General features: G+C 33.9%; 2 protein-coding genes across 3 annotated transcripts in view; one reads left to right on the top strand and one right to left on the bottom strand.

Annotated features, from left to right (window-relative positions):
• The first annotated feature begins 429 nt into the window (after positions 1 to 429).
• LOC116170205 (zinc finger protein chinmo-like) overlaps positions 430 to 20,150 on the top strand; it is a 301,795-nt gene continuing 282,074 nt past the window's right edge. The window contains exon 1 of one of the 2 annotated variants that reach the window (XM_031486432.1): positions 430 to 454. In XM_031486432.1, coding sequence (XP_031342292.1) covers positions 445 to 454 — 10 coding nt within the window. In that variant the 5' untranslated portion in view covers positions 430 to 444. Of the gene's footprint in view, positions 455 to 484; positions 620 to 20,150 lie in introns of those variants that run through there. The other variant, XM_031486434.1, reaches the window with a different exon arrangement.
• On the bottom strand, positions 11,649 to 13,025 carry LOC116170206. Its single transcript, XM_031486436.1, has 3 exons — positions 12,838 to 13,025; positions 12,517 to 12,789; positions 11,649 to 12,464 (listed from the first exon to the last, which is right to left on the bottom strand). The coding sequence occupies exons 1-3, from the start codon at positions 12,913 to 12,915 to the stop codon at positions 11,709 to 11,711; spliced, it is 1,107 nt and encodes a 368-aa protein (XP_031342296.1). The 5' UTR covers positions 12,916 to 13,025; the 3' UTR covers positions 11,649 to 11,708.

Genomic DNA, 20,150 nt, shown 5'->3' on the forward strand with positions numbered 1-20,150 from the left:
AAAAAAAATGCAACTAGCTTGCAACAACAAACAAAGAATAGGAAATAAATATTGCAAAACCGAAATTCAGGTGTTGTCAACAAAAACGTAATTTTTTACGAATTGCATAGAAAAGAAACCGTTAGTAGTTCGTCACGGTTACATAAATAAATTATTTCCATTTTTTTCCTGATTAATAAACAGTAACGCTCGATACGCAATGTACCTGCCTATACACGATATTTTTGTTTCAAATTTAGATTATTAACGGTTGCGACTACGCACAAGCGCGCGAGACATCCAGTAAGAATTTTACAAAGCTGGACCAAATAATTTGTTAGTACGCCACAAGGTGCAAGTGTTGTCGGTGTGAACTACAAAATACATACATATATATACACTGTTCAAAAATTGATTGTGGTAACTCAGAAATGCATGTGTGTACTGGTGACTTTTTTATTTAATATGCCCCCAAGTAGGTCAATTTATAAGTAAATGTGATAATTGTGATATGCAAGGCTGGTGCATTTTCGCGAATATTTCGCGAATCATTATCAGTCTTTTAACAATAGTACCTGAATTCTCTGTATATGGAATTTAATTTAAATTAGGAGAGTAGCCCACTGTTTATCTGTGACAGGTGCGTATACATTTAAATTTAATTACGCGAACGTTGTTATGCCGCTAATGAAAATGAAAGTACATCGATAGTTTAAGGGGGTAGGGTTGGTGGCAATTCACTTTCGTTTTTTATTAAATGAATAACCTCCATTCCAGTTGTAATTCATAAAGTGAAAACGTGAATGCATTTTATTATGTATGCGTCCTGGTATTGATGGTCGTTAGAATTGTAACAAAAAAAACATCCCTAGCTATGACTAGGGGGGTTGTCATAGCGCCAACATATCTTATCACATCAGTGCATATGGATTGGGGAAGGGAAACCACGCATTACGGGCAGCCTGGCGCATGCATAGCTACCTTGATGCTATTGATTGGCTCATACACTGCTCTGCACTAGTAAAAGTGAACTACACCTTCGATTTAGCTATAATTGTCATATTCAATACGCGCATAAATGATTTCCCTTTCGGCGAAATATGCGAAAATATTCCCTACGTTCAACCATTTCATCATTTAAATGAGAAAATTTGTGTTATAATAATCTCTGGTACATGGGAAAACTACGAAAAAATTCAGTAGGGTAGTGGTATCTTTTTAAATGATATGCAATATAAAACATCGCCCTTCTACAGCAGACGTCTTTGTCCCATTTCAACCCTTAAGGTTTATAGTAAAGAAAAGGGAAAGTAATAGTAGGAATCGACCATGAGTTGGATACGCATTGTGAGGTGGAAGGGGTGGCGTCGTCAGGCTGCAGAGTGCAAGGTGTCTGCGCGACGACTCGACGCCACCTCCCTCGCCCTGGCGTCCCCGCCGATAGCGTGCGCATCAAGGGCCAAGGCTACTTGTTCCTTATCCCTGCACTTACACTTTCACTTGTCATGGCCTTTTTATACATTTATCAATTCTTGCACTTCTTTATTAAATCAAGTTATTAACCCACTCCTTCGCCTCTACCTTTCCCTAAAATGAAAATTTTAACCGGAAACGTCGACGCTTTCCCTTTCATTAAGACCGTTTCAATCGATTGATACCGATTAAATGTATCCTATCCCTTAAAATTCCCGATTTCCTCTGTGAAGTTGCAGCATTATTTATTATGCTTCACAGCTGTTATTGATTTTTCATCCAATGAACCTGAGCACTGCGTAGTTCTCGACGCTGTAGGTTTCTGGAATGGAATACATGCATATTATTCAGTTCACTAGGACCTACAGCAATTGCCAAACAGACTCGTAGTTGCGGAGAACAATACAATTTAAATCAACAAACTACTTATTACATTATATATTTTTGCACGATCTAAAAAGTCTTTACCTTTTTTTCAAAATACCTTTATTGTACATTTAGACGTAAAATTTAGCTGTATAACATTCAATTTTTGAACTTTCTTCGCCCCTATGGCACACAAACCAGAATGAAAATAGTATAAGGACAAATTCGAGATTAATGCATCACATTTCTTTCTGGATTTATATGTGGGGCGAGGGGTGCTCATTTTAAACGAATGCTTCTTTATTTGTGGCCAACTTTAACATAAGTAAGAACCGATATAATATTCTTATCTTCCCAGTATACAAAATTTAATTAAAAAAAAGGGCGAACAAATGGAGAATGTATTTGCTTTTCACGGGGGAGTGCGTTTAATAGTTTTCCGTGTTGATTTTCATAGGGTTTCAGAAAAATATGGTAGACCTACGCATGCAGGATTAAAGATTGTTGGGCCCAAGAGCTTAGTCTCTGTCTCCGGAAACACAAAATGAAAATAAAAATACCATTAATACTGATTATCTCCCTGATTACTGTGCATTGAAAATTTCTTACAGATTCGCCCCCGATAAATAAATAACTCACAAGTTGGCGTACAAATACTTTAAATACTTTTTTCTTAAGATTACCTACCTATACGTTTGCGTAAATCGAGTGGTGATCCGTTATAAAAAGGAATAGGTATGTGATAATTGCACCGATATACACATATATTTTGAGTATATTCCGCAAGAATTCCGTTTCGAATATTCTGAGACATTGGCATAACTTTATTTTTTTTTTTTCTTTTCCAAACGACAGAACGAGCTATTACGTCAAAGTTTAACTTGTGAAACGTTATCTATTTACTTAAAACCCAATCTTTCACAAACAAAAAAGGAAAGGAAAACTTAACCGATTTTTTCTCGCTGTATGTATATGTATTGTGCAAATTGAAATTCTTTAAAATCAGTTGACGTTACATACTTGAAATCAATAGAATTATCGTTGAAATCGCATTTTCAAAGCAACTGCAATTTTAATTCCTGCCTGGACGAGAAGTAGGTATAACCTGAGTTTTATAACATTTGTTTTTTTACTGATCAAGAACTGTTTGTTTCCATTCGCTATAATCATTTTAAAAATTCCTCAGATTCCAAAATTCACACGGTCCGAATTTTCGAGATTGTTGTTCTGATCTTCTCAGTGCTATGGTTGCATTGGCCACAGAGAAAAATTAACAAAAAAATTCACAGATTTCGCTCTTCATGCAACCATCTAAGACATTGGAAATGATAACGCCATAAGTAAAACAAAAATAACCCTTATTCACTCTGATCACGTAACCCTTCTGAATAATAATAAGCTTCATAATAAGCTCGTAATACTCGTAATACTACATTAAAGGAGGTGTGCGAAAATTTTAGATTGGAAATTTAAGTACCGTATCGACAGTATCCGACTTTTCCTTAACCTACCGATCGCGGCCGATAACAGTACAGCGTCACTTGGTGCGACACCGCTGTCTTTTCTGCTTGAAGGAAACTCGTAACTTTATACCCATATTCATTTCCATAACATTTCCAATGTTAAAACGCAAATTGCAGAATTTTTTGGTAAGATCCCGCATGAAAACTTGATTGTGTAAACTCATGTAAAGTACCGAATATCACGTAGGACAATTGCGCTTTAATCAACTACGCGAGTGCGACAGGTTTGCCACTTGTTTTTAGATGCTTATTAATGTTACACCCTTTATATACTCCTGACAGTAACCATATTCATAAGTTTAAGAAGAACTATGTTTAATTACTCGTCTAAATGATTGCACAAAAAGAGTTTTTTCTATTTCGGTGTCACAATGATGATTTTGTACAACTGTTTTCGACCGAAAACAGTTGTACAAAGACAGTGATTATAGTCGTTTTTTTTTTGGTAACTCATCTCTTAAGTTGGCAGTTACTAATTAGTACAAGTAGGTACTTCGTTGGGTGCTTCCATGTTTGAACTTCAAACTGTCAGTATTACTACGCTGCCAACCTAAAACTTAACGGCATAAAAAGTGTTCCCAACATAAAACATGTTAGTTCTAATGTTCCCTATAGTTTCTGATAATGATTTTTTTAATTAAATTAAAGCACCGAAATAGAAAAAATAGTATGAAAAACGCGTGTTACAATGCTTTATTGTAATACTCCTATCTTGCGGACACTCGTGGCTACGCTTCGCGTCGCCACTCGTGCCACAAGATAGTCGTATTACAATAGGTCGCATTGTAACACTTGTCTTTCAATATACTATTTCGCAGCAATTGTGATGGTTATAGTTGGACAGAAATGAAAAACAAGGCAAAAGTCGCCATGATATAAAAATTTCTTTTTGAAATCATCTTGAAATCCCTTCGAAATCCAATTAAATTTCTGGAATCGTAAAATTAAATTAATATTATCCGACATCGCTTGCAATCGCATTTATATAAATTACTTTAAATCGTCTGAAATCATCGTTTCAAATAAATTCAATCTCTTCAAAGTTTTGAAATCTAGCGTACATCTTTTTAGTAGGGGAACCACCCCTCGCATCAATTACTGGTAAGATCAAAAAATAAAATTTTTACGTAGATTTTCTGATAGGTATTCATTTATCGTTTGGAAACTTTGGAAAAATTGTAACAAAATCGGAAAGGACACTGAAAAACTCTGAGGAAGAATGTTAGGCCCTTGGTTTATTTAGAACAAAAAAGTTGTGTGCTTTGCACGTTCAAGTTCGAAAACTTCACGATTCTGGAAGCTTTTAAAAACTAGAGATTTACGATTTTATAAGTTGTGAACATTTAAATGTTAAGTGAATAAAAGTGTATAAAAATTTCACACTGTAGGATCCCAGAAGTAACAAATCTAATATCATTCAAGCTTTAGAATTTGATATTCAAGGATCTATAGTATAGTATCACCATTTATACTATGTTAAAGTAGTAGAATGTTCACATACGTTGTGAAATAGTAAACGGTTCAAATGCTGAGAGTTTTGTCGTTGAAAAGTTTCGAATTTTCAATATCTGGATTCCACTGATTTCGTAATCATCAAATTTTAGAATTTGAAATTCAAGGACCTACAGCTGATGCAACGTGTTTGTTTTGGCCCCCAAGCTCTTGAAAAATATAAGGTGTACAATTTCGTAAGTTGCGAGATAGTAGAAAGTTCAAATTTTGAGTCGTCGCCCAAAAATATTGAATCTCTACTATTTCGGACTCTAAGAATCGCAAAGTTTCTTATTTGGTCACATTTATGCTTTAGAATTTGATATTCAATAGTCCAGGGGCTCAGGCTCTCAAAAATTGAGAGAGTACAGTTTTATAAGTTGCTAGGAACTAGAAGGTTCAAATTTTGAGTTTTGTCATGGAAATGTATCGAATAAGACACTAGGAATTATGAAATTTCTTATTTCGAGACATTCAGGTTGTTATTTAAGCACTTACAGCCTGCGTGCTTAGTCATTGCCTAATATATTAGTCAAATCAATGGGTTAGTTCTGGACAATTGTACAATTTTACCTATATGTTGCGAGACTTTCTAATTTGGCCATATTAAAGTTTTAGAATTCGTTATTCAAGCGCCTCTGCTTGTAAATGTTTTCTTGACGTCCGAGTATTAGTAGGGGAGCTAGCACGAAATCCACTGAACGAGAATGATCAAAATTTTAACCGATGGAGTTCCATTTTGCCCTATCAGAGTATGCTGAAATCGATCGTCTGCCGCCTCAGGTCATACGACTTAAGGCGCTGCGGGTACTTCTTGTGGTATCAATTCTGAAAGGTTGTTTTTCGAGAAAATAAGTTATACACCAAATGAAAACGTTGATAATAGCTCTTAAAAAAATATTTAAAAAAATCGCGCGCATTTGATAACTACATAAAAAAACAATTCTTAGTCGGTTTTTCACAAACTTTCTGCGGATATAACTAGGTTACGGTTGGACCAATGAAGCTGATTTTTTTTAAAGACTGATGATAGGTACTACTAATGACTTAACGGTGTTTCGTTTTTAAATTTTTTCTCTAATTACAAGATTATCTTATTATCTTACCATTATAAGATATCTTATAATTAGAGAATAAATTTAAAAAAGAAACACTCTCATAGTCATTGGCTGTACCTATCATTAGTCTGTAAAAAAAATCAGCTTCATTCTTACTGTATCTAGTATTGTTAAATTAAATGGTTTTAAATGAAGGTGTCTGGCATGCGTCATGCATTTGAATGTAGGTAGTGTCCTGGCAGCCTTAAAATTCTTATTATCTAAACCTGCAAAATTAACCCAAAAGACACCTTCAAAAGTAAATAAGTAATAATTATCATTATCAGTGGCGGTCCATTTTTTTCATCAGATTTCTTTTATTTTTAGCGCATTTCCACAAAAATAAAAAAAAAATGCGCTATTGTGGCCACTTTGTCCGTCCGTCCGTCCGTCCGCTCGTTTTGCGACGCTACTAGTTCTTTATCTTAAGAGCTATTGTTCTACTTTTTTCGCTATTTGGTTCGTTATGGTGTCGAGTCTTGTACCAAGGAAGTTATGAACTGAATTGCATGAAATTCAATATGGGCATAGCTTTAGCCATATAATACGCAATGCCAAAAGTTGAATCGAATCGATTCAAAATTCACAGTGCCCTTTTCGCATCTCGACCATTTATAAACCGAATTGCAAACTTTTTTACTTATAAAAGTATTTGAATGAAATTTGATACATAGGCACTCGTAATAAAGGAAAATCAAACGCCAATTTCAAAATTTGGTTTTGCGCATGCGCAGTGCCAACTTTTTTATTTATAGAAGAATTTAAACGAAATTTGATACATAGGCACTTGGGATAAAGGAAAATCAAACGACAATTTCAAAATTTGGTTTTGCGCATGCGCAGTGCCAACTATTTTATTTATTGAAGAATTTAAATCAAATTTGATACATAGGCACTTGGGATAAAGGAAAATCAAACGCCAGTTTCAAAATTTGGTTTGCGCATGCGCAGTGCCAACTTTTTTATTTATGGAAGAATTTAAATGAAATTTGATACATAGGCACTTGGAATAAAGGAAAATCAAACGCCAATTTCAAAATTTGGTTTTGCGCATGCGCAGTGCCAACTTTTTTATTTATGGAAGAATTTAAACGAAATTTGATACATAGGCACTTGGGATAAAGGAAAATCAAACGCCAATTTCAAAATTTGGTTTTGCGCATGCGCAGTGCCAACTTATTTTATTTATGGAAGAATTTAAATGAAATGTGATACATAGGCACTTGGAATAAAGGATCATCGAGCGCCAGTCTCAAAATTTTCTTTTGCGCATGCGCAGTGCCAACTTTTTTATCTATGGCACCATTTAAGTGAAATTTGATACTTAGGCGCTTGGAACAAAGGAAAATCTAACATTAGTTTTAAAATTTAGGTTTGCGCATGCGCAGTTCCAACTTTCTTATTTAGAAAAGCATTGAAATGAAATTCTTCTCATAAACTGAAATTGAAGTAGCACGTCAAAAATGGATTGCCCATGTGCAACGCTATCTTTCATATTTGTGGCCGGATTTTTACGATTTTAACAGAAGTTGCATCTTATAAATGGGAAATGAATGCAAGTGGAAATGCGCTTTATGTAAATCGTTTACGATTGCTTTTTAACTTGTTTTCCGTGTTGGGACAAAGTTCGGGTTTGGGCCCCTCCCTTTATCAAATCCTGGGACCGCTACTGATCATTATAGGTAATTTCTTTCCGATGACTGATTTTTACGCATTACCTTCAACAAAGAAACAAATTGCAAATCTGCCAATAACATTTTTGAAAGTCCGCTTACTGTTCAATCTATATAGATTTGTATGCACATAGGCAAAAAAGCGGGAATTGGCTTAGGCACGTAAACGTAGGAGATGTTTTTCTTGTTCAAAAGTTTTTCCCATAGTTACTATAAAATTTGTCAGTCTGTGGAAATCATTGAACTATATACTCTGTAACAGTATATAGTTCAATGGTGGAAATCAACCAACGTTTACATCTCCAATTACTTTGCCTGAACTATTGCATTAAATTCTTATGAAGATAGCGTTTGGTCTTCGCCTAAAAAAGTTTTACTTAGTATTCGACTGGGCAAATACATTTTAACTTTCGGTTGTGTGTATCAGTGTATGGCAGTGTATTAGACAGATTTGCTCCCAACGTTTCATATAGAAGTTCCCCACGAATTATAAAGACATAGGGGAATTCTTCGTCAACTTTATTATGTCCCTATGGAATAGATATATTTTTAGAGATTTCCACAACAATTTGAAGCCTCAAAGTAATGTATTTTTAGCAGAAGATTGCAAATCGGAAATTAATAATTCTGTGCTTAAAGGAGAATTAGCTTACAGTAAGTAGTCAGGTTTATATTTCTCAGCGTTAATTTTATAAAAATGATCACAATTTTACTATCGTTGCTAAAACAAAGCTTACCTACTATAAACCTCCGATTCTAGCTCCGATTGGTTACTTTTACTGTTTATAGTTTCAATTTTTTTACATAAGTACATTATGTAAAGTCAACTGTGTTGCAGTAGAGCTCTATCCGAGGCTCTATTCATTATTAAGATGCCTATTAATGGGTAATCTACCCTCCCGTCTGGTTTAGTTGGAAAAAAAGTCCTTGACACTCTAATTAAACTGTTTAGACTGCCTGAACATTACATTACAAATTTATTTACATTTATTTACTTAAAACAAGCCTTTCTTTGACATGTATCCAGTTTGGATTTAATTAGAAGCGATCGCCCACGCACGTAAGTGTGTTTTTCGTATACTTGTACTACACTTGAGCTGGTTCAAAAGCTCTCTTTCGTTTTTAATATTCACGTGATGAGTACTTGTGGTGTGTGTCTTGGACGAAAACAAAACCTTGCACCGGAGAGGCTTTCGGGACTAGGTGGATTGGTTAGTGCTACATTTGTGCTGGTTTGTGCCGTAAAAAATGCCAGTAAACTGACTTTGAATCTTATCCCAATTTTTAGATGTTCTGGAAAACTTGTACAAATGTACACCTTTGTCGCCATAATGCTGAAAATGTCGGCAAGTATTAAAAAAAGTTTGGCCAAAAAATCCTTGTGTTGGAGAAGAACGTATGTCATCTTCGTTGCTTCAATGAGAGCTTTTCGGGGATGTCGTACCCAATACAAAATAATTGAAGATCTCAGGGGATAACTGTTATGTAATTGCAATGTAAACCATTCATGTTCTAAACAAAATTTAGGGTAAAGGTTTCAACGGTTTCTCGTGCTGACAAAATAACTAGCTTTTGCCGCATTGTTAATGGTACCCCACCCCATATTTCTAGGTTCGCCATGCATTTTGGATCGTAAGCCAAAACAAGGTCTTCAATGAGTCCAAATCTGCTAGGTCCGTCTGCAGTACGTGATTAAAGTCTCGTGCAATATGTTTCAGTTCGCATCGTCAGTATTTAATAAAAATCCATGAAGATAGGTTTCATCATTGTGTATGCAAAACAAGTATACGGAGTCAGAAAACAAAGTAGTCGGACCTAATCTCAATTTTTAGTGGAACACCCTGCATATTTTAGGTAATCTAAAAATATAGCATATTAAATATTTTTTCAAAAATTTAGCACACCACGAACGATATTGGTTTTCTATGCAATTTTTTAAATTTTTTAATAACCACAGCGGGCTATGAAAAAATCTTTCACTTCGTTTATATAATTTTTTAATTTACACTCTTGTACCTACCAACTATTTTTTCTACTCTTTGTCTGTTAAAACATATGTCTTTCCAGCTACAATATGAACATATAGTTTGTTTCTAGGAGATTAGCTTTTATTCCATAGCCTACTGTGGTTTAAAGTAATAAAGTTTATATAAATCGCATAGAAAACTAATATCATCTATGATGGTTTATATTTATGAAAAGATAGGTCTACCAAGTGCAAATAAGACCTTTGAATATTTAAAGTTTATAATGAAAGATAAGACTAAAAATCAAATGACTAGCTGACAACTGGAAAATCATGACGACGCAACGCGGCATAGTGGGACTTCTAATAATTGTGGACATAATTTTCTAAAAATGTTTACCAAATCCGAAAGAGCAAGGTAGTCCACAAACGAGCAATTCATTTTTTAACATACGTACACCCTGCATTACTAAGAGCAATTTATCTTATAAAAGAGTACAAGTAAAAAATCATATGAAATAAAATCTACAGCTTTTGAGAATAGGTAATATAAAACTTTTTAATTGAAGTAGAATTTTATTTAATTTTAATGGTACTAGAAGGAAAAAGGGAAGTAAGATCTTTGTATAGAACAATTTTGAGAAGGAAAAGAATGTGGCTTGGTCATGTGCTAAGACGATACGCGGATATGAGACGAAAGGCAATGGATAGAGGAAGATGGCAAAATAGGACCTATGTATAGCAGAAAAATAAAAAAAGACAGTCGAAATTCATTTTGTCACAGCTACAAAAAGCGAAAAATATTTTACAAAAAACTAAATTTACCAATAAAAATTTTGGATTTATCAACAACAATAATGATACCTAAATATAGTTAAATAGTAGGAAACATATTTTTTTCTGAAACTACTTTAGAAACAACTAAGTACATTCGTGTAAAAAGGGTGAAGAAAATGTGGTTTTCCTCTCTAGTGAAGTGAGGAAAGTAAAAAACAATTGCTACGTTAATCTTAATAATGACATTTAAAACTGAAACATACCCGTATCTCTATTGCTATGTGCCAAACTTCATTATTGCATACGATAATTTTTGTTTGTAGTTTCAGAAAAAATATGTGTACAACTTGAGAAGAAAGTGGAGTTTTTCAACTCTCGTTCAATTGACACACACAAAGCGCACTAGGAATGACGAATGTGTTTTTAAATTGAGTTCAATAATTTCCAAACGGTATGCTTTGATGGCAAACTTTTTACGGCACAAACCGGCAGAAACGTAGCACCTCGCGTAGCACTAACTATTTTCTTTAAAACTAATAAAGTAAAAAGTGTCACACATTTTATCATAGAAATCCAGTGCCGTAGAAATAATGTTTTTATCCATTGCAGTTTTTGAGAAATAATACTAATTTATTTTTTTAAATCATTCTAAATGCATTAAGTTCCATAAATTATTGTTAAATTCTGCAAATTGTAATTTATTTATAGGGTTTATGACTTTTTTCTCCATCATTTTTAGTTTTGTTGTATCTTTCCAGTTTTAATCGAGGTTTTATTACAGTTGAACATGAAATATCGGTATCCGCATGTCCATTATTACACACGCAATTTAAACTTTTCTGCGTCTATTCAAATATTTTTGGAGCGTTATGAAAAGTCAATTAAGGTGCGAAGTTAAATGATTCATTTATCAAATCAAAAAATAATGTACATGCTGGAAATTAAGTACTTAACTGAGAAATTCGATCAATCGGTTTATGTACGTTTTCATGAAAAGACCTGCGAGGGGTGTAGCGATTTAAATTATACCTAGGGCATATAAATTTCAAAATTGTATCTTTTATTTTTCAAGTTATGACGTCATAATCATTTTTTCAAATGAGGACCTATATTTTTATTATTTAATCTCCTCAATCTGTTCCCAACGTAAACAGTAACCAGAACAATTCGTGCCCTAAGATGGCTCACTCCAAAGAGGGGTTGCGAAAACAAACCTGTTTATATTTAAAAACAAGTCAGATTCCGCTCCCTAAAAGAAATCTAGGTATATTAAATGAAACGCTAGAATAATTGTCGAAAAAAAAACAGCAAAATATATTTATTTAAATAATAAAATTGCAATAAAGTTTTAAAAATATTAAAATTATTTTTTCCCAAATGCCGGGTTTTTACATTTTGTAACAGTTGATGCAGTAGCAGGTTTACTTGCAGTTCGATACAATGAACTTATGCCCGTCGGTTTAGCCGACACCGAGGACGACACCTTTAATCTTGATTTGACGCCGACTGCATTACTTGGACTTGCTATCCTCGGCACCACCTTTTGAAATGTCGGCGTCGGTATTCCGCATCGCTTCGCCGCCAAAGGTAATAGCCGTCTGTTTGGAGTTTTTCTGGGTGTGCTTGGTCCTGCTCCGTTCGGTAGATGACCTTCTGGTTTAATGTCCGACACCTTTCTCTTTTGTGTTTTTTTGATGGACGTAGAACTAGGACCTGCTATTTCTAACGATTGCTTCACTAAATCGTGAATTGTAGATAAATGTCTAATTAATGTTGCTTTTTTGTTTGCATCTAAAGATAATCCACTTAGAGTGCGTGTTAGGTCGGGTAATGGACTAGAGGCCTGCGTTGGTGGAGAAGTGCTTGGGTCCACCTCCCACGACAGTTCTTTTGAGAGGTTTCCACTTAATAGTTTTGATCCTTCTTTTGATTTTAATGTGTCCAATGATCGATGACGAGTCAGGAGTGCATTTTGAGATAAATTTAACGGCGTGTCTGTGTCACGTGTGTCCTTATTTTTTATTACTGATATAGCCTTGTCGATTAGGTGGCCAACTATGCTTGCCTTACACTTTGAAATTGTGGGTATGAGGGAGCATGCAGACGAACTGACGGTGCTCTGCAAGTAAAAATGGGTAAATTGTTACATTTGCATTAATTTAACAGTTTACCTGACTGGAAGAAGGCGCACAACCGGTTACGAACCATGATTGACCTTTATCTAAATCTTGAGTATTTGGGCATTGACATGATTTTAACGTTTTAGTTAGTGTGCTTTTCATTCCTGATTTCGAACATATCAACTGCACTCGAGATGTAGATATCTGACCGGTTGAAGACGCTGCTTCGCCATTCTCCTCTATAGCAGGCACCCTTTCGAACTCTTCCAATGTATACCCCATAATTTGAAACAAAACTGTTAAATCCGATACGTCGATATCAAACTGTAAACAAAAGGTTATTCGGTGTATGTCTACAATGTCTTCACTTGCCTCTTGTACGTCCAAGTCGGGAGTCCATTGGGATATACAATATATTAATTTTCTTTTTTCTTTGTTAAAATCCGCCATTGGAAGATTAAAAATACGACCGCGTTTTACACAAAACCAATACGTACAAAGTATAAACCAAGACAGGAATCGGCATTGCACATTATCTGGTACTGTGCTTTATACAGAATGTGGGGATTTTGATATTGTTGACAGTGTACCTGCATTATAATGATAAGCTCGATAATTTTGCAAAATTCTGTAAGGTACTAATAGAGTAACGTTAGCGACCTAAGTAATTCAATTAAATTAGGTCTCCAGATTTCTTATGATATTCTTTCGCATGGGCTATTTTCAAACAAAACTTGGTAAATAAAATATGGACAAAATAGAATTGAATGCTGCCGCATTTGTGAAATTGTTTTTTTTTCTGTTTTCTCTGCAGTTCACAGAAACAAAGTAATTGATTTTTGTTACATATTAATAAGTTGTTAATTGGGTTCTTGTAAAATTTGAAATACTGAACGAAGGAGAAGAATCTAAGATAACGGCGTTTATTTTTACTAAAGCAGCACCATGTTGGGGATTTGAAAATTTAAAGGGGGAAACTCCAAGAGATGGCCATTGGCCATGATCTTGTTTTGCTGTAAAAAGTGAATTAGATGCAAATACTAATTTCAAATTAATTTTAAACTCTCATGAAAATACTATTTTTTACTTTGTGCGTTAAATTTGCTAATAAGCACTTCAATTAAATTAAAATATGTTTATTTTTGTTTAGTTTCCATAAAACCTTCAATTTTATTTTATCAGAGTTATTCATTCCCTTTATCTAATTTTAATTTATACTGTTCAGTAATTAGGTTGATTTTATTCTACATTGACAGAAACTCGATTTTTTACCATCGCCATTTCTGCACTTCCAAATGTAAAACTTAAAATTCAAGCCGCTACGTCTTGTTATTGATCGAACGAGTCATCGAGATTACTTTGTTCTAGTAATTTTTGTTTTATCAGATTCCATCTCGGCATCTTTCCAGTGTGGGTGAATCAGGCTCTACGACTTCCAAATCAATTTAAATATATCCCGAAGGACCGTTAATAGAAATTATACGACGATAATTTAAAATTCTAACATGGCTGATATCTTGTGAAGTTTATGTATGAGATTTGATGAAAATTTCATAGCTTACGTTTAGTTTTTTTTATTATTTGAACGCGGTTTATTTTATACAATAGAACACGAGTATACTTTTATATTCTGAATAAATCTGAAGAGGAATTTTCCTCGATTCTTACATGTCTTATATTTCCTCTCGTTTCATATAATGTACTTCGGTAGTCGTAGGTAACGAAAATAAACGTATGATGAGTGGATTTCTGGATTTTTATCTGTTTCTTCAAGATATTTGAAAAGTCTGGTTTTCCAATATTGCAGTTATTATCCGAGATTACTTATACTTCACTTGGTCCGCGAAATTAATAATATTCTTAGCGGAATACAATTTTTGTTTTACAGTTACAGTACTCGTTACGTGCGTATAGTGAATATCAATACTTGGATTATTAAACGGCAGCATATTAAAAAGTAAAGGACTCCTTGACACAGTTGATAAAATGACGTCTTTACCTGAAACCTAAATGCGACAGATGGACATTTCTCACGGAAGGTGAAGTGCATGTCAAAATTTTACGCATAACTTCTCATTACCTTAATCTAACTTTAAAACTGTCCTCCCCTTCTGACATATAATCAAAACGTTCAGAATATCAATTGTGATCGATAATTTCTCGTGTCATCTTTAGTTTGGTGGGAATTGATTTCGCAAGTATCTTCCGAATTCTAGCGTCCCCATTGCGTTCCACCAGCATGCCCAAAGTTCGTCAGATTTAGTGACATAGTTAGCACCCCGATAATGTAGGGGATTGGACCCATTTTGTTGTATGACCTCAACGGAGATTTGGTCATCACACGCTACTGGATTATGGATGCTGGATCGCGATAGGAGGGTGGATTGGGTCCACACGTATTTAAGACTCACATTCTGGCCCTTTGTACGAGCTCCCTCAACGTCACTCAAGCCATTGCACACGTGAGATGAACCTAACGATGCTGGAAGGGAAAGTGGTTCTAATCGTAGCCATGGTGTCCGGCCGCGTCCCCCAACATCGATCGTCTCAGTTAGACTAGATAATAATAATAATAATAATAATAATTTTTTATTTCATGTGCAGGCAGTACAAAAACAGCTTACAATCGTCATACAATGGAAAATGAACACAACATATTTACACATTTATAAAGATATAGCGGAATTTAGATCGGGACATTCACAAAGTATGTGCCGCCTTGTCGTCTATGTAACGTTATCTACAAGATGGTGATTTTACCACAAGTAACTTCAGCTCCTTTCTTAAGAGCCATGTGCAAAAATGCGCCACGCTACGAGATAGTCCTCTGAAGGCCTCTATCACTGCGCGATTGAGTTACTGAGAATTTAACACAAAGGTCGTCAGTAAAATGACATTACCTGACTCGGAAATTAAATCAACTTTTCCTGGCCAGTAATGTATGGAACGCCGTTTTACTTTTTATTACGAAAGTTTACAATGTAACATTATAAACAACAGTTAATTTTATTTCCCGATTTATTATGTTTGTTGTTTTTATGTGAAACATTAAATATGTTTGTTTAAAAAACTTCACTTAATTGAAATGATGTATGAATTATATAGCAATGTGTATAACGAAAGTTTAACAATACAAATCAACAAACGAATACATAAACGAACAGTAATATAACTAACTAGAACTAATTCAACAAACATAAAAATTTATTCATATTAAATGTGGGATTAAAATTATGAACAAACATTTTAATTCAACAATCATCATATTAATTCAATTATTGAAGTGTTGTACAAATATTCCCAACAATCATTTTAATTCAACAATCATATTAATTCGTGCTGTTAAAATCGGCAAGAATTATTTAAAATGATTGTTGAATTAAAATGTTACATGAATTAAAATGTTTGTTGATAATTTTAATTCGTATCTGTGATTGTGCGGAAGTTTCAGGAACTATCCTTTAGGTTTAGTGTATTTGGGTACGTGTATACTAGCGCCTAATTAAAATTATCACCAAACATTTTAATTCATGTAACATTTTAATTCAACAATCATATTAATTCAACAATCATTTTAAAAGATTCTTTTACTACGTCTAACAATAAAAATTTATTTGTTTGTTGAATTAAAGTGATTGTTGAAAATATTCGGCTTCAATTTTCAAATCGTCGAATTTATATGACTGATGAATTAAAATGTTTGTTGATAATTTTAATTCCACATTTAAAATGAATGAATTTTTATGTTTGTTGGACAAAATCGTTTTATTAATCGAAGTATTTCTTGCAATTCAATTTAATTGTTTGTTATTAATTGTTTGTTGAAATACAGTTTCATATACACTCATTCAATATAACAATATAATTCATTTCACATTTTTATTAAGTAACATTTTTTAAACAATCATATTTAATACGTAAGACAATAACAACAAACGTAAAAAGTAGAGGCATACGATTGACTGTTATTTAAAATGGCACATTGTAAAATTTTGGAATAAAATTGTACAAATATTTTCAGAGAACATTTTAATTCAACAATCATATGAATTCATGCTGTTAAAATCGGCAAGAATTATTTAAAGTGATTGTTGAATTAAAATGTTACATTAATTAAAATGATTGTTGATAATTTTAATTCGTATCTCTGATTGTGCGGAAGTTTCAGGAACTACAGTTTAGTCTATTTGACTACGTGTATACTAGCGCCTAATTAAAATTATCAACAAACATTTTAATTCATGTATCATCTTTATTAATCAACATTTTTTTAATCAATCTCTTAATACGTAAGATAAAAACAACAAACGAAAAATTTAGAGACATAAGATTGACTGTTATTTAAAATGATACATGATAAAATGTTGGTATAAATACTAAAACGGCGTTCCATAGTAATGTATCATTTTCCTGACTTTTATGTAAATAACTATTACGGAAACCACGTTCTGATCCGATATGAAGTGAATGGGGTGAAATTGTTACAATTGTTATATCTACCCAATAATAGCTTAGACAAAGCTACGTTGTAGGGGTGGTTTTTTTACGTTTTCGCGGAAGGATCAACAATCGATATACGATACGCGCTAACACTCATATACCGCTCATTAGAATATGAAGATTACAAATGTATCTGGTGTAAATTATCTACTTTACTGCAACTTTACCAACATTTCGCTTTCCTTTTTGACTACAACAAAAATTATGGCTCCAAAATTTCATTTGCGTTCTAAGATTGTTCGTTTATGATCAAAATTATTGATTAATTTAACAAAAATTACGAAACAACATTGCGAAAACCCCCAAAATGAATCCGAAACAGTAGTATCTTCAATCGAAGTCATGTCGTAACCTAGCATAGAGACACGCAGAACAAAACTACCTAGGATTTAAATGATTAAAGGAACGTACTCCTTTAGGAAAGAGAAACCCGAGGAGAAACCCATCAATCATCGTACCTTGCTTGCTACAAAATAGGTTTCAGACGTTAGGTTGAGATGGCCGCATAAATGTAAATCGACTTTTGTCTTTCGCAAACCATCGAAAAGAAATTAATTTTGCAATTGGTATAGGATAATTGACGGGTCTGTTCTTAGCGTACGAGCTACTACTGCTTTGGCTCTTAAAACTCTATCAAATAGTTTCGTCTATACTTACAATACAAAACAATTACAGTAGGCGCCTATCTGCATTAACAGTGAGGCAGAATAATTAGTAAGTGCTAATTACGAGAAAACCGATTTTATTAACTGGTGATTAAATCAGCTGATTATCACTCAAGGGTAACTGATGTTATTATATCGTACCTTACAATTGAAACCTGAAGCAATACTAATTAGCCCAATAGGCATCGGTTTATTACCGAGATAGTCCTGGTATTTCCGTATTGATTAATCTATAGATCTACACCCTGTAGTTGTTTGGTATTTGTATAGATTGGCTTGAATGAACAGGATAACAGGCCGTTAGCCTGGTTAATTAAGGCGGAAGTAAGTAGAAGGTAGAAGATCATTTTTTTAAGAGATTAGAGCTGCGGGAATTTACTTGAATGATTGCCTATCTCACTAACCCTGGGATAGAGAAGCCAGTACCGAAAGATAAGTTCCAGGCGAAAACGAAAATTATATTGCATCATTTCAAATTATCGCATTATTTGGTCTTCATAGTCTTTTTTTTAAATGGAGTACCGTAGGTACTCTTTGTTTTTTAACACACTTTTAAGGGCTGTATGCCAAATCTATCAGAATCTACCAGAATTTCGCTAGATTTTTGCATTGAATTTTTTTTAAACTTGATGTCTCCATCCACGACCCCATATGTTTTTCACTGTCGTTTAATGAAAAAACTGTATGTACCTACTCTGTTTTAAACATGCCACATAAAAAATCTTAAGAATCATTCTGAGGACAATGATGGCTGATGGACCCGGAGAGCAAAATAATGAAACTTTTCCTTCTTTTTTATGAAGTAGGTATAGTGTTGTCTGAAAAACACCGTAACTATTATTGCTACTGTTGCAACCAACCCTTTACAATCATCCTAGAACGTCAGGGACACGAAACAACCACATATTGACAATTGCCGACCAATAAATAAAACACCCTATGCCCATAATTGGTTAGAGGCATTCTAAAGAGGAAATTTCGGTAATATCGTAGGAATGTGGGCAGTTTGTATGTATAAAACCTTAAAAATGCTAAAATGGACACCCTCTGTCAATAATTTTAAAGCGGAAATTAGTGTGTCAAAGCCTATTTTACTAAACCAAAGTGGTACAGGGGAATTACCAGGTTCCTAACACTTTTGTTAATATTTCTTTTTTGTTTTTTTGTTGTATGCCTAGATTTCTGAAGCAAATGAAACATTTGTTGGCTTTCCTGATAAAATAAAAACGTTACATGCTTTTATAAATAATACACTTTTATTCACTACTTACGTAGGTATTTAAGAAAATGTTCACTAAAACAGCAATTTTTCAAAAATGGCAGGGTATTACATTGCTGCCAACATCGCAAGCAATATTTTACCATTTTACCATGGTAAGATGTCCATAATAGATATTTGACCTTAGTAACATAATTAATGCATATTATTTTCATTATTATTATGCGGCGGCATTGCATTTCGGAAATCTCGATGGGTTCGATCAGTTTTAGCAGCAATAAAAATGAAATTTTAGAAGCAAAATTCCAAATTCAGGTCTTCTGACAAAATACTAAGATTTGATACGATTCGATCGGGTGGTTTTCCCACTTAGAAATTTAAGGAAAGTTACTAGAAGTTATTTGAAAACCTACTTGTTCGGAATTTTCTTATGAGTTTTCTACTCGTCCATGTGTTACCTAATTTATGTGGAACTACCAAATACTTATCTCAATTCTGCCATTTAAGAATCAAAAAAGTCCGAATATTATGCAACAACAATTTACATTCCGCATTAAACAAGTAGGTGAAATGATGGGGAGAATTTTGTGCGCAGATAAAAGGTCGGCTAAATTTGTTCTGTAGTGCAACCCCCATTCCGCTATACCCACCTAACGTTTATTCGATCTCCACATAAGTTAATGCACATTTGGTGAAAACGCTAAATTGGACAAAATTTAATTTTTTAGACAATTAGGTAGGGCGAGAGATAGATTAGATAAAAGCTGCCACACCGTGCTGACTTAATGGACTCTGCTTACTAATTTATTTCGAGCAAAGCTTATTCGAAATTTATAGCTCCCCGTGCTTCCCTTGATATAAGACTTTCGTTGTGCAAACATAAAAGAGTTACTTTGCGTAACAACGCAATGACCACATGAATGTTAATTAAACGTGGAGGGAACAGAATTGTTTTCGACAAATAGAGATAGTAATATCTATTTCAAGGATAGCAAACTAGGTCGTAATGTAGTTTCAATTTGGTGGCAGGTTACGCAACTTTTTTTATCTTATCAACATAATTTTCCTTTTCCTCCTTCTTAAGATTTTTACTACTTACACGAATACGTATTTTATACAACTTTCTGAACTTCTTTCTATATTCTATCCCGATAGAGATTACAAGAGCTCACGTAAAGTAGGGTAGAACTTCCCGATAGGAGTTTTGTATGGTTTTTACAAGTACGAAGTGGGAGTTTTATAGTCCTGCATAAATCGATGGACGTCGAATAATTTCCTGCGTTAGCATTTCGGAATAGGGT

Source organism: Photinus pyralis, unplaced genomic scaffold, assembly GCF_008802855.1.
Source record: "Photinus pyralis isolate 1611_PpyrPB1 unplaced genomic scaffold, Ppyr1.3 Ppyr1.4_LG5, whole genome shotgun sequence".
NCBI lineage: Eukaryota > Metazoa > Arthropoda > Insecta > Coleoptera > Lampyridae > Photinus > Photinus pyralis.